This window comes from Coenobita brevimanus, chromosome 79 (assembly GCF_032717465.1).
Source record: "Coenobita brevimanus isolate Jiangsu-jjx chromosome 79, ASM3271746v2, whole genome shotgun sequence".
NCBI classification, from domain to species: domain Eukaryota; kingdom Metazoa; phylum Arthropoda; class Malacostraca; order Decapoda; family Coenobitidae; genus Coenobita; species Coenobita brevimanus.
The window spans coordinates 31,045,073-31,060,072 of record NC_137032.1 but is presented as its reverse complement, the minus strand read 5'-3'; the positions used below and the strand labels follow the sequence as shown (position 1 = coordinate 31,060,072).

The 15,000-nt window shown below is 44.5% G+C and overlaps 1 protein-coding gene across 1 annotated transcript in view; it reads right to left on the bottom strand.

The window, feature by feature from the left end:
* Positions 1-15,000, bottom strand: part of LOC145409073 (uncharacterized) — an 85,681-nt gene that overhangs the window by 57,189 nt on the left and 13,492 nt on the right. Inside the window, exon 2 of the mRNA XM_080279622.1 lies at positions 5,424-5,684. Within this exon, the coding sequence (XP_080135748.1) occupies positions 5,424-5,684 (261 nt within the window). The remainder of the gene's footprint in view (positions 1-5,423; positions 5,685-15,000) is intronic.

The window sequence follows — 15,000 nt, the reverse complement described above, 5'->3', positions numbered from 1 at the left end:
CTCAGCACGCCTATTTCTTTATCTCACCTTTGAAGGTTTCACGCGGCCGACGTCTGCGCTGATTTGACGCTGTTTTTGCTGTTATGTCCACGATGAATTGCCTTTTCAGATTACGATGGCGACCACTGTTTAACAAATACTGGCAAAATACAGAACCTTATGATGCTCTACCTTACCCTACATACTCGACATATTCTGCGTCGCACTGGCATAGTCTAGGGGAGTAACAGTCTCTCTGAAGCTTGGGTTGGTTACTGGGGGTTTAGCTATGACTGAAGGAGAAGACACTACTTTTATCCTACCTTATTAATAAACACTCAGGGATCTTGGTTGCCCAGTGCTAGGTCAGGGGGAGGGAGACTGACGCTACACAAGAGACTAGGAAATGGAATATGAGAGAGAGAGAGAGAGAGAGAGAGAGAGAGAGAGAGAGAGAGAGAGAGAGAGAGAGAGAGAGAGAGAGAGAGAGAGAGAATATCAGGCCAGGCAAACTGACACCTACCCACCAACCCACACCCATCCACCCTCTCACCCACACACACACACACACACAGCAAAAGAGAGAGGAGAAAATGAAAAGGAAGATGAAAGAAACGTGAATTAATGAAGGAAAGGTGTAAAAGGAAGCGAGATTGGAAGCTAGGAAAAAGGAGCCGCGGGGACTCAGTGATCAACGCGTTCGCCTTTTGATCTTTTGTGCTCTGTGTTTGGTCGAAAATTCTCTCTCTCTCTCTCCTTCCTGTATGGTTTGGTGTGGTGTGGTGTGGTGGTGGTGTGGTTTGGTGGTGTCTGCAGTGTGGTGTGGTTTGGTATAGAATGGTGATGGTAGTGTATGATGTGGTGTGGTATGGTTTGGTACGGTGGAAGTATAGTGCTGTGTGGTACAGTGGTGGTGTAGTGTGGTGCGATATGATGGTAGTATTATGTGGTGTGGTGTAGTATGGTGTGGTGTGGTTGTGATATATTGTGGTGGTGGTGGTGTATGGTGGTGGTGTAGTGTGGTGTCGTGAGGTGGTGGTGTGATGAGGTTTGGTGTGGTAGTGGTGAGGTTTAGTATGCTGTGGTGTGGTGTGATAATTTGTGGTGGTTTTGTGTGGTGTGAAAGGTTGTGATTGTGATGGTGTGGTATAGTATGGTGATGGTATGGTCTATCTATCTATCTATCTATTGCCAGACGCCATAATCCCGTACGGGGTGGCCATTTGACTCTGAGTTACTTGTTTTACAGGGAGGGGCACTAACCCTCCACAAACCCACTTGACACGTAGGGAGCACGTATGGTTTGGTTATATGCTTACCACCCAGATGGTATGATATATAATTCCTGAGAGAGAGAGAGAGAGAGAGAGAGAGAGAGAGAGAGAGAGAGAGAGAGAGAGAGAGAGAGAGGAGATTTGGCTAAAGGTTGAGCAAATATAGGAGTGCTTTTTGTCCCCTTCTCTCTCTCTCTCTCTCTCTCTGTTGACTCTATATACAAGTCTACCCTTAGCGTCGCTCATTTTCTATTGACCTACGCAATCGTCTTTCCTTTCAGTATTTTTACCAATCTCTCTCTCCGCCTCCACTATCATTATTTTTACCCCCCTCCTCTCTCTCTCTCTCTCTCGTGTAGTTGGTTCCCCTTCACCCCTCCAATACAGTGACTCTTCCCCATTGGCTCCCAGATTATCATATTCACTTAAGGAAACCCGGCTACAGTTGATTCACTTTAACTTGGCGGTGGCATTAGACCGTTTGAAGCCTATTTCCCCTAGTTCAGTGTCAGAATAAAGACAGTACACTACCCCTGCATCCTCTCCATAGCCAGTCTTCGTGACTAGCACCATATTCTAATTTTAATATCCTGTTATAGCTTAGTATTCAGGTTGGAGAGATGGCAGTTTTACATCTTCTTATAATGGGCAGAGTAGTTGTTGTTGGTTAACCCCGGTCTGTCTGGCGGAGGAGAACTGATATCACAAGTAATCAACTGCTTCTTGGGGGCGGTCCTACAGGTACAGTACAGTATACACACCATGCAGAGATCCAGCCCTCCCTTGCAGTAGACAGCGTCTCTCCAAGTTTAGAGCAGGGTCCTTCCCACGGCGAGGTGCAGGGAAATATGAGGAGGTTTGGCACCCCGGTGGACGCAGCAGCTGCTTCGCTTCACCCAGGGTACACAGCGCCACCGTGTGTAGGTTTCTCGTCAGCGCCAAGTGAACAGAGTATGTGCAGTGCGATGTAGTAATGGTTCCAGCTCCAGGTCAAAAGTTATCTTAAGCTGAAGCAAATCGTCCAACAGTGGTAAGAATTGGACGTCATAGTATTAATGAACTCTATAGTATTAATGAACTCTAATTATTATGCAGGTGTGTTCCATTATTTTGGAATCATGGGAAAAATATATATTCTCTTTATAATAATAATAATAATAATAATAATAATAATAATAATAACAAAAATAATAATAATGGTAATAATAATAATAATAATAATAATAATAATAATAATAATAATAATAATAATTATTATTATTACTTCTACTACTACTACTACTATTACTACTACTGCTACTACTTCTGCTACTACCATCACTACTATGTATTTTGCAGGTTCATGATGTATCTCGTCTGGATTAATGTATCAGGATCAATGGTGGACATACTACTGTGAGAAAACGCTATTTTCATTGCTATTATTATAGTCGTGTTCGCGAAGCACATGGTGTTACTGTCAGATTGGCGCTTGCTGCGTGCGAGCATGCATGTGTGTGTGTGTGTGTGTGTGTGTGTGTGTGTGTGTGTGTGTGTGTGTGTGTGTGTGTGTGTGTGTGTGTGTGTGTGTGTGTGAGAGAGAGAGAGAGAGAGAGAGAGAGAGAGAGAGAGAGAGAGAATAAATAAAACATATTTATCGAATTTTAGAAAAACTTGGTGAAAGGGTTGAGGGAAGGGAATGAGAAAATTTATCGTTTTTGAGAACAATAGGCTAAAGGTCAAGGTCACAGAACTATATCAGGATTTAACGGGCAAAATAAACTTAACAGTATTTGTCAAATTTTAGCCCAACTTTTGGGAAATGTTATGGGTAAAGCAAGAATGAAGTGATTCAAAATTGAGAACAATCAGTCAAAGGCTAAGGTAACATGGCAAGATCAAAGCTCGACTCGTATGGTGAATATTAAAAAAGTTGCTCAAACATTTTTAAATCCAATTTTAGCGAAACTTGGTGGAAGAGTTGAGGATCAGGAATGAAATAAATATATGTAAATTTTAGGACAATCGGTCAAAGCTCAGGGTCATCTAGCAAGGTCAAATTACAGTTATTTATCGATTTAAGCATTGTGGAAGGGTTGATGATAAGACAAAAATAAAAGGGTGCGAGTGGGGGGTGGGTCTTACGGTGAGGTCAGGTCGAGAACGGTCAGGTGGGTCATGTCAGGCAAGATCAGGTGCTATAAGGTTAGGTCAGCAAGATCAGGTGCTATAAGGTTAGGTCAGCAAGATCAGGTTCTATAAGGGTAGGTCAGCAAGATCAGGTGCTATAGGGTTAAATCAGCAAGATCCACTATAAGGTTAGCTCAGCAAGATCTGGTGCTATTGGGTTAGGTCAGGCAAGGTCAGGTGCTATAAGGTTAGGTCAGCAAGATCAGGTGAGATGCTTTGAGGTGAAGTCAGGTGTTAAGCCCCTGTCACACATACGTGACTCAAGGGCCGACCATGGCGCGACTCAAGGTTGTGTCCTAGTTGGCTCCCTCACCTTCCAACTGACTCCGAATCTGCTCTGCTCATGACTGCCTAGAGACCGCGTCAGGACTGCCTCACGACTGGTCGTGATGTCCTCAAGAACATGAAAAGATCACGAGGCGACCGCGAGGCGACGGAGCTACAAGTCTTCCAATTTGAAATTTAACGAATTTTTGTGAGCCACGACCGTGACACGACCGCCCACGAACGCAAGACGACCGCATGACGCATTTGGGGAATGCACCCCAACCCACCCACGACATCCCCACAACCAACCCATGGGGCGGGACATTACACCTGGACCACCAATGACACCCAGCATGGGACAGGGCATCACAGCTGGACCACCAATGACACCCAGCGTGAGGCGGGGCATCACACCTGGACCACCAGTGACACCCAGCACATCACCATGGACCTCTCCTGTGTGTAGTCAGTTGATGAGGGACATGCAGTCATAACGTTTTTTTTGTCGGCGACAGCATCACGACACGGAACGACCACATCACGATGCATACCATTGAAGTAACACTGCATCACAACCGATGTACAACACTCCTGACTGCGATGCAACTGTAACACGACTTTTGGCAAGTCGTGAGATGGCCACGATTGTTTAACGTGCGCATTAAAAAATCGTGAGGCCTGATGAGTTGTCCCAGCTGCTCACAAGCGCCCTAAAGAGTCTGGGCTTTGTCAGCGAATCAAGGGACAATTGATGAAAAAATGTGTTATGGCCTTGAGTCGTGCCCTGTAAGGTGAAGTCAGGTTCTGTAAGGTGAAGATAGGTGCTGTAAGGTGAAGTCAGGTGCTGTAAGGTGAAGTCAGATATGGTAAGATGAAGTCAGGTGCTGTAAGGTGAAGTCAGATATGGTAAGATGAAGTCAGGTGCTGTAAGGTGAAGTCAGATATGGTAAGATGAAGTCAGGTGCTGTAAGGTGAAGTCAGATATGGTAAGATGAAGTCAGGCATTGTAAGGTGAAGTCAGGTGTTGTAAGGTAAGCTTAGATTTTACAGAGTGAGGTCAGGTGCTATAATGTCAGACGAAATAAGGTTTAATCAGGTCTTGTATGGTGAGGTCAGGTAAGATGGTAGTAGTAGTAGTAGTAGTAGTAGCAGTAGTAGTAGAAGTAATTGCAATCCCAGGCTCATTTGAATCTGAACCCAGTGGACTGTAGATTGAAAGTTGCTCTTCTTCTGCAGTTCACTGTCCTCCTTTTTGGCAAATAGGAAAGGGACTGAGGCATGTTTGTAGAGTTAGGCAGCAGATCCAGTTGGTAGTTTCAATGCAACCACATGAAGGCATCCCTCTCCAGGATAAAAAAGATAAAATTACAAAGATAGAATTACAAAAGAACACCATCCAACCTGCAGGGATACGTAGTGGAATGAGGTGGGTGTTGTGGCACGGGTGATGAGGATTGTGGTAGGTGGGGTCAGCAGTGTGCATACTGGAGGCTACACTGAGGTCAGGTACTACAAGGTCAAGTGATGTGAGATGGTCAGTTGCTGTAAGGCGAGGTTAGGATCTAAGTTAGGTCATGTGTTATAATCTGAGGTCAAGTGAGGTGCCACCAAGAAAGGTGAAGTCAGATAGGGTCGGTTGCTTTAAGGTGAGGTCATATGAGGTCAGGTGCTAAAAAGTGAGGTCAAGAGAGGTGAGGTCAGGTAAGAAAAAACTCCAAAGTAACATTGTCCTACCCGCAGAGATACATGGTGGAGTGCGGTGGGTGTTGTGGCAGGTGGGATGAAGCATGGGGTAGGTCGGGCCAGCACTGGGAATGTTCCGGTTTGCAGTGTTTCCGCCCCTCCGTCATCTGGTCAGCCTCCCTCCATAGGTCCTCCCACGGGATCAGGGGGTACTGCCGGCCCCACACGCCTCCGCCCTGCCCTGCCGCAAGCCCCACCGTCCACACAAGCACTGCAGCCACCAGGAACCACGGCCGGTCATCTATCATTCTCCTGTGGATTGTACACATTACTGCACATTCACTGTGCTCTTCCTCCCTGCTAATTATTCCACTAAAAATTATATTGTTTCTATATTCAACAAATCAGGCAGCAAACTCACCACTAGGAACCCTTCTCCTATGCACTATGCTTGTTACTTTACTATCATCTATGCATTTCCTTAATGCCAAATATTCTATCTATCTATCTATATACTTAGGCTGCTTCCCCCAAGGAAAGGGAGGTAGCCAAGACAGGACGACACACTCCCAATTTACTCATCCACTCAAACACATTCATTCGCATCTTAGCCCCAAAGGGGAGAAGGGAGAGATCCTCACTGCACCACATCGCACGAGGGTCAACTGCACAATGCAATCAGTGACATCCACAGCAGGGCCCGACAGCAGAGCTGGTTTACTCCTGCCACATCATATTGGACTCATCCCCTTACCTGCAACTGACCTGATCAGCTGATCAGAAAAAATGCGGGAGAATATCCCCTCAGGTTTGTGTCATCATTTATTCATTCACAATTTCTCTCCATTCATTTCTATCAAGCACAGTCACTCTTCCTTGCTCAACAGACATCCCTCTCGCATCCAATGCTCTCTTCACACTGTCCATCCATCCTATTCATGGTCTTCCTCTCAGCCTTACACCTCTCACATCAGATCTAGTTATCTTTTTCACCAATCACTCATTATCCATTCTCTCCATATGCCCAAACCATCGCAACACCCTCTGCTCAACTCGATCAGCCATCTCCCGAACAAATCCAGTTCTCCTTCACACTTCGTCATTTCTCACTCGATCCATATGCATCACTCCACACATACTCCTCAGACACCTCATCTCCATTACATTCAAACTTTTCCTTTCTGCTACACCCATATTCCATGTTTCAGCCCCATATAACGCAGTCGGTCCCACAACACCCTCATACAGCCTTCTCTTTACATCCATTCTAAACGAACGACATCGAAACACTTTTTTCATTCTTCCAAGCACCTTACCTACTTCATTCATTCTAAACTTCACTTCTGCGTCTATTCTTCCATCCACAACAACATGGGACCCTAAATATTTAAAACACTCTTCCTCCTCAGGCAACTCACCATTCAAAACTATATTCATCCTCCTACCATCTACCAACCTTGCACACTTCATCACTTTACTCTTATTCTCATTTACTTTCAATTTCCTCCTTTCACACCCCCTTCCAAACTCCTCAACCAACTGTCTCAATACCTCCTCTGAATCAGCTACCAGTGCAGTATCATCCACAAACAGCAGCTGCTTCAGATTCCACTCTCCACCATCAACATTCACCAGACTCAGACCTCCACCTAACACTCTTGCATTCACCTTCCTTACAACACCACCCATATAATTATTAGACAACCAAGGCGACATCACACATCCCTGCCGCAGCCCCACTCCCACAGGAAACCAATCACTCACAGTATTTCCCACTCTTACACACGCTGTACTATTTACATAAAAACTTTTCACCCCTTTTAGTAACCTACCATCAGGTTCATACAATCTTAAAACAGTCCACAAAGCCTCCCTATCAGTTCTATCATATGCTTTCTCTAAATCCATGAGCACCCAAAACACATCCTTACCTTTCTCTAAATACTTTTTCACACACCTGTCTCACAGCAAACACCTGATTCATGCATCCCCTCCCTCTCCTAAAGCCACACTGCTCATCACCAATCACTCCCTCTGTACCCTCTCTAACTCTCTTAACACTCTACCATACATCTTACCTACAACACTCAACAGACTTATATCCCTAAAGCTAGTACATTCATACTTATAACCCTTACCTTTGTACAAAGGGACCACACAAGCACTTACCCAGTCAAATGGCTCCATACCTTGCACAAAGCGCACATTCAACAATCTTACTAACCAGTCAACAATAGTTGCTCCACCACCTTTCAGATAATCCACAGCACACCCATCCATACCTGCAGCTTTTTCTGTTTTCATCTCCTTTACTGCCTCCTGCACTTCCTCCCTCGCAGTCAAAAAATCATTCAGCTCTCCCAAGACATTTGTTCCTTGCACCCTTCCATCTGTCACAATCTCAACCTTCCTTTCCTCCTCCACATTTAACCGTCTTTCAAAATACTCCGTCCATCTCTTCCTAACTGCATCCATCTCAGTTAACATCCTTCCATCCTCTGCTTTTACTTGCTCTTCCTTCCCAGACTCTCCCTTTCGCACCCTTTTCACCTCTTTCCAAAACATTTTCTTACTTTGTTGAAAATTCTCAGTCAACCGCCTACCCCACCTCTCATCTGCTGCCACTTTAGCATCATGCACAGATCTTCTCGCCCTATTCCTCTTTTCCTTATATCTCTCATATGACACCTCATCCTTCATAGGCACGCCTCTTCTCAGCCACAACCATACGTACTTCCTAGCACAACCATTCACTTCCCTTCTTTACTCCATCATCCACTCGTCTCACACCACACACCTCTTCTGCATGCCCCACCACAGCACTCTTAAAGAACTGCCATTCCTCCTCCACACTGCCATTCTCTTGATCTTTCACTGCTTTCCACTCATCTTTAAATTTCTCCTGATACTCTGTCACTTTCTCTTTTATCCAACTCGCTCATTTTCAAAACCTCCCTTCCACACCTAACTCTCCTAGCTCTCACCCATCTCTTACCTACTCTCAACTTTCCCTCTACCAGGTAATGGTCAGACATACCTCCACCCTCCTGTCTCAAAACTCTCGCATCCAGCAATCCTCCTATTACATTCCTGGACACAACCACATAGTCCATCAATGCCCTATCAACAACCCTTCCACCCTCCTGTCTCACCCATGTATACTTATAAATATCTTTCTTCTCAGACAAGGTATTTCCAATCATCAACTCTTGCCCAACGCACATCCCTATCATTCACTCCCCATATTCATTTCTTCCAGGCACACCATGCATACCAACTACACCTTCAACTGCTACATTTCCCACTTTAGCATTCAGATCCCCCATCATTACCACAAAACTCTGCACACACTCATCAACATCATTCCAGAAAGAGTCCCTCTCTTCTTCATCCCTTTCACTACCAGGCCCATATGCACTCACAAACACCCACAACTCACGTTCAAATTTCGCTTTCACCCACATCAGTCTCGATGACACCTCCTTCCATTCAATCACACACTGCTGCACTTCCGGGCTCACTAACAAAGCCACACCCTCTCTTGCCCTTCCTCTATCAACACCTGACAATCTTCCATTCACACTTCCAAACTTAGACTCACCTTTCCCTTTCATCTTTGTTTCACTCAAAGCTAACACATCCAACTTTCTTCTCATAAACATTCTCCCAATCTCCTCCCTTTTAGCCTCAATCGTACTACATCCACGCACATTCATAGACCCAATCTTCAGGGTACGGGGATAACTCAATCCCCCATCCCTTACTATGGCCTGTTTCTTTTTAGGAACTAAAAAATCAGAGGAGGGGGTCCCTAATCCCCTCACCCCGCCCCTTTTAGTCGCCTTTTACGACACGCAGGGAATACGGTGGCAGAATTCTTCCTTACACAACCTGACCGCAGAATATCACACCACAGTGCTGCCAGATTATGTCCCCCACCACCACAGGGGGGACACAATATTCCAGAGACAGAAATGTATGAAATATTATGTTATCTTACATATCCTGGCTGCAAACTCACTTTAGAATTGACGGTGGCTAAAGAAACATCATCATGTCCTGTTCTGCTTTTCCACTTTCATATGCTGTAGGGAAATTTTCAGTACAGTTCAATGATCTTTAATTTATAGTATAGTATTTCTGGCGCACGAGAAGAAAGCCTCCATGCAGTAGCACCGATATAACCGGGCGGCTCCACTGCTCGGTTGTACAAATGACCCTCAACTCCATCTCTATCTCCTAATAGGAATATGGTGAACTGCAGAAGGGAGTCTTCGATCCGCAGTCCACCGAGTTCACGTCCACACGAGCCTGGGACGTCCCTCTACAGCACTATTAAAGTAAAACTGACAACACAAAGTAAACATCAGATCAAAGAGACAGTCCTAATAGTCAAAAGGTAAGGGGAGAGGGGGAAGGAAGCTTGAAGATGTAATTTTTGAGAGGTTAGGTATGTGTGATCAAGAGAAGAGATAAGGAAGTAGAAAAAATGAATTCTTAGGGAGGTAGTAGCCTATGCACTGTGGTGCAAGATAATATAATCGTGTTGTGAGGAAAGAAATAGTGGAATCAGTGGAAGAGTTTGGTGGGATCGAGTGAAAGAAGTTGTGCCTGCAAAGAAGGCATATAAATGGGGATTAAGCAGTAAGAGTTTTGATACACTAGGGAGGAGAAGAAGGAAGTATGCATACGATTGTGATCAATAATTTCTTTACATATTTGGTGTTGCGATATCGTGAAGTGAGATTACAACCCTCCTAACCAGCTTGAATATTTTTGGTTATTCTCTCTGTGTTTTCATCTAACAAAGATCCCGGACCATTTCAGCTCGTTTGATGGCTAAGTGTAGTCAGATATAAGATTGGAGGATGGATCTGGTTAGCAACCAATGAAACTCATTCTTATGTCAGAACTAAAGTTCATCGAATTTCATGCAGTCACTACAGTATTCACTTTGTGAGAATAGCCCAGGTTCGTCAAATGAAAACACCGAATTTTTTTTAGGACAAGGTGGAGTAAAATGAGTAGAGTAAAAACCTGTAGTTTGGATATATATATATATATATATATATATATATATATATATATATATATATATATATATATATATATATGTGTAAAACGAGTAGAGTAAAAACCTGTAGTTTGGATATATATATATATATATATATATATATATATATATATATATATATATATATATATATATATATATATATACAGTGGGCTCGCACAGTGCGTGAGAGATTAGGCGGTGCACGAGCTCACGCACTGGGAATTCGTGTACTAGGAATACATAATCTTATGGGAATAATTACATATGGGCGGTACCCCCTTATACCTGGACATTTTTTGGCCCTTAGAGACATAATAAAGGTCCTATGTTTCAGACATTGTACTAAAGCTATAGCTACAATAACAAAAATATGGGTAGTCACCTTAACAACAGTAGACAACAGGCCTGATGACCTTAAATAACAGGGGTTCCGAGGCGCGGCAACACTTACAGCGCCGCACTCCCCACCGCACCTCCCACCACACCAACACTTCTCTCCACAGACTCCTCTTGATCACCTTCCCCAGGAGCATCAAAGTCACTCACTTCGGCCATAAACCCTTCAAAGTCCAATGCTGACACTTCTGACATTGCATCCTCTTCATCCTCAACAGGAACAGGAGCAGACGATGTCGCTGGTTCCACAATTTTATCAACTTGAGCCCGCTGTGTGTAGCTTGTTATGAGCGTTTGTCTTCTGTTTATTTCTTCCCTGTGCCTGTCTGTGTAGAAACGGAAGAGTTTGTCGATACCAACCAGAAGTTCTTTCGTTCTTAGGCTGCTCACTTCCTGTTCCTTCACCTCTTCCTTGAGCTTATCCACGGCAGCAAGGATCTTGCTAATGTTTGACATACACAGCTCAGTCCTGCCTTCCATCACGCTAGGCTGCTCAACTTGACTCTGTCTGGCGTCGGGCTCTGCGTCTGCCTCGTCTATCCGTTGTAACACTTCCTCGGGAGGCTGTTCCTCAGTAACAGTGTGCACTTCTTGTATGTCCACCAATGTAACATCCTCGAAACCTGGTACAGCTTGTGCTGCTGTCAATGTTGCTGCCTCAGCATCGGCCAGTGGTTGAATGGCCGTCTCCTGGGTGATGCATAGGTGAGGCACGAGCATTCGCCACGCATAGTTCACCGTTGCAGGTGTAATCTGGTGCCAGGCTTGAAGGAGAAATTCAACTGCGTCCTTCACCGTAAAGTTACGCCAAAATGCCTCAACAGTCATGGCATCTGTGGTAGGTCGGGATACAAGTGCTGGTGGAGATGGAACTGGAGCAGATGCCTCATCAGAGTCTTCGTCGTGATCTTCTTGTAGGGCATGAAGCTCCTCTTGTGTGTCGGTCTTCCTGCGTAGGTAGTCGTACACTTGCTTATGGTAGAAATGCTTCACTGTGGCAATTAGTTCTTGATCCAGTGGCTGCACTAGTGACGTCGTGCGGGGCGGCAGAAACACAACACGACAATCCTTGTGAAGATCTTCCAGGTATGGAGGGTGACTTGGAGCGTTATCAAGCACAAGGAGCATCTTAAATGGAATGCCCATTTCCCGACACTTGGCCCTTGCATCAGGGACACACCGCCTCGTTAACCAGTCTGCCATAATGTTCCCAGTCATCCAACCATTTACGGACTTGTACCAATACACGCCACTTGCATCCATGTTCGTGAGGTTTTTGTAGCACCTTGGATGTGAAGCTGTGTGTACAACAACTGGCCTCATCTTGTGGCTCCCAGACAGGTTAACAGCGAACATTACTGTCATCTTACACTTCTGGAGCTTGCGACCAGGGGCTTGTTTCTGTCTTTTAGCAATGTAAGTTGATTTTGGCATGGCCTTGTAATATAACAACGTTTCATCGATGTTGTAGATCTGGTCCTTGGTGTACTGTCCCTCTTCAATAATCGCTTGAAATATCGCAGGATAGTCTCTAGCGGCCAGCTTATCGGCAGAGGCACATTCACCAGACACTTTCACGTAACGGAGTTCCTTGCGCTTGAGAAAACGGTCCAGCCATCCAACCGATGCCCTGAAAGGTTTTTCCACTTTTAACCTTCGAGATGCAGCCTTGTAAAAGAGCTGGGCTTGGTTCCGAATAAATCTTCCATTGAGTGGAACACCTTCCTTTTCTTTCCGCATTATGAAGGTGGCAAGATAGCGCTCCATTAGTATCATAGCATGATTTCCCACCCGCGAACGGCCGTCTAGGTCAGAGGCACTGTACATCTTCACTACAGCCTTTATGGCTTCACAGTTCTTCCACACAGTTCTCACTGTAGATTCAGCCAGTCCCAGGGTTCTCCCGATAGCCGTGTTTCCTTGACCCTCCTCCTTCATCTTAATGATCTTTAACTTGGTGGCGTGCATCAGAAGTTTCTTAACTCTTGGGGTTGGAGCCATGGTGCGGCGAAGTACAGGCAGCACAAAAAACACCACACATTGTACACGACAGGTTAGCTGTAGAGAGCGGATCTGCACAGTGCACGAGCCAGGACTGTTGTGGCACGCCCGCTCCCTTGTACCCCAAGCTGCGCAGTAGAATGTCCAGGAATTTCTGCGCATCAACATGACGACACGTGACGCGCTGTGTGAGGGGTGGTAGCGCACTAGTAGAAAATGGCATTTTTGAGCCACTCCTTGCCTCTGCCTCGCGTTCTGTGCGGTAAACTCGCGCATTGAAGGGTTTTTGGTTATGATTTCTGGTCACTCGTGCACAAGGCGAATCGCGCACTGCGATGACGCGCACTGTGCGAGCCTACTGTATATGTATATATATATATATATATATATATATATATATATATATATATCCATCCATCCATCCATCATCCAGTCCCACATTGCCCCACGAGGAGTGCAGGAGCCCGGGGCCAAGCAGTTGATCCCGATATTCAAGATGAGACTGACCAGTCTCACTCATCCCTGAGTGGCATTACGTGAGCACTAAACCCCAACCACTCCTTGGATATAAACCTTCACTGGCTCAATCCGATTGGAGTGCAATGATTACCCACTAAACCACCAGGTGCCAAAATTTGGTGATATGGTTACCAACCAGCGTAGTAAATGGTTTCCTGGATATACATATACGTATATATAATATATATATATATATATATATATATATATATATATATATATATATATATATATATATATATATATATATATAGATATATACATATATATATATACATATACGTATATATATATATATATATATATATATATATATATATATATATATATATATATATATATATATATATATATATATATATATATATATATTATGGAGAGAGAGAGAGAGAGAGATTTATATATAATAATTTATCGTATACTGTATATATTCTGGATGATTTCCTTTCAGAAGTACAGAGCGAGGGCCAGACAAATATGGGACAACAAACGGGATTAAGATGTAAGTGTGGGGTAGGGGAGAGGGAAGGTACAGGCAATCAGAGAACGATTAGACCCTAAATAGTACGAGATACGCGACGATGACTGTTGTAAGTGCTTTCACCTTGTCACCCCTCCCATCCACTCACCCGCCCGTCACGATAGGCCTACTCTGTTCACTTTAACTAGGCGTAAGATCCCCATCTCATCATCTTCAGTGCTGAGGACTTACAACAGATTAACTCTAGAATATGCTCCTAGTCACGAAGAAGTACGATGGAAAGGATGTAGAATTATAGCATTGTATTTTTCTGGCGCTGCCCTGCGTGAAATAAGCAGCAAAAGGACGAAAAACTAGGCCAAGTTGAGGTCAAGGAACAATAGGCACGAAGAACAGCTATAGACAGGGAGTAGAGCCGTGGCACTGTCTTTTTCTGACATTGGGCTGCGTGAAATAAGCGGCAAAAGGACGAAGTTCTAGGCCAAGTTAAGGTGGAACGAGCATAGTCATGAAGAAGTGCTATGGAGAGAGCGTGGGGTCTTTTTTCTGGCCCTGAACAACGTAAAACAACAGCAAAAAGACGAAAAATGTAGGCCGTCCGTCCCATCATCCATGTATCTCCTGGCTGAGGCCCAACCCGGTGATCTATCCTGGGTGGTCGACACAAAAACGCCTTCAAGGTCCCTATTTTCGTCACCTTCCTTGGCTAACTTAAGCGCTTTCGCCTTCACTTGGCCCAGATTTTCGTCCTTCTCCTGCTGCTTTCACGTAGTTATATGGCATAAAAAACCATGCTACGGCTCTATATCTTTCCCGTTGCACTTCGTGACTAATATTTGGAGATTGAAAGTAGCCCTTTCATAACTAGGTCAAGCTTTTCGTCCTTTCGCAGCTTATTTCTCTTAGGTCAGTGGCAGAAAAAGACAAAACGGCTACTCTGTATTCTTTCCATAGTGCTTCTTCATGACTAACTGTGCAAGGGTAACAATATTCCATTCACACTGACATGATCCAGATATTCGTCGTTTTCCAGGCTATATCTCGTGGCTCAGTGGAAGATAAAGATAATACTGCTGCTCTACTCCACTTCCATAGCACTTCTTTGTGACTAGCACCATATTCTAGTGTTAAATCTATTGTTACCATTCAGCATTCAGGTTGAAGAAACGGGAAAT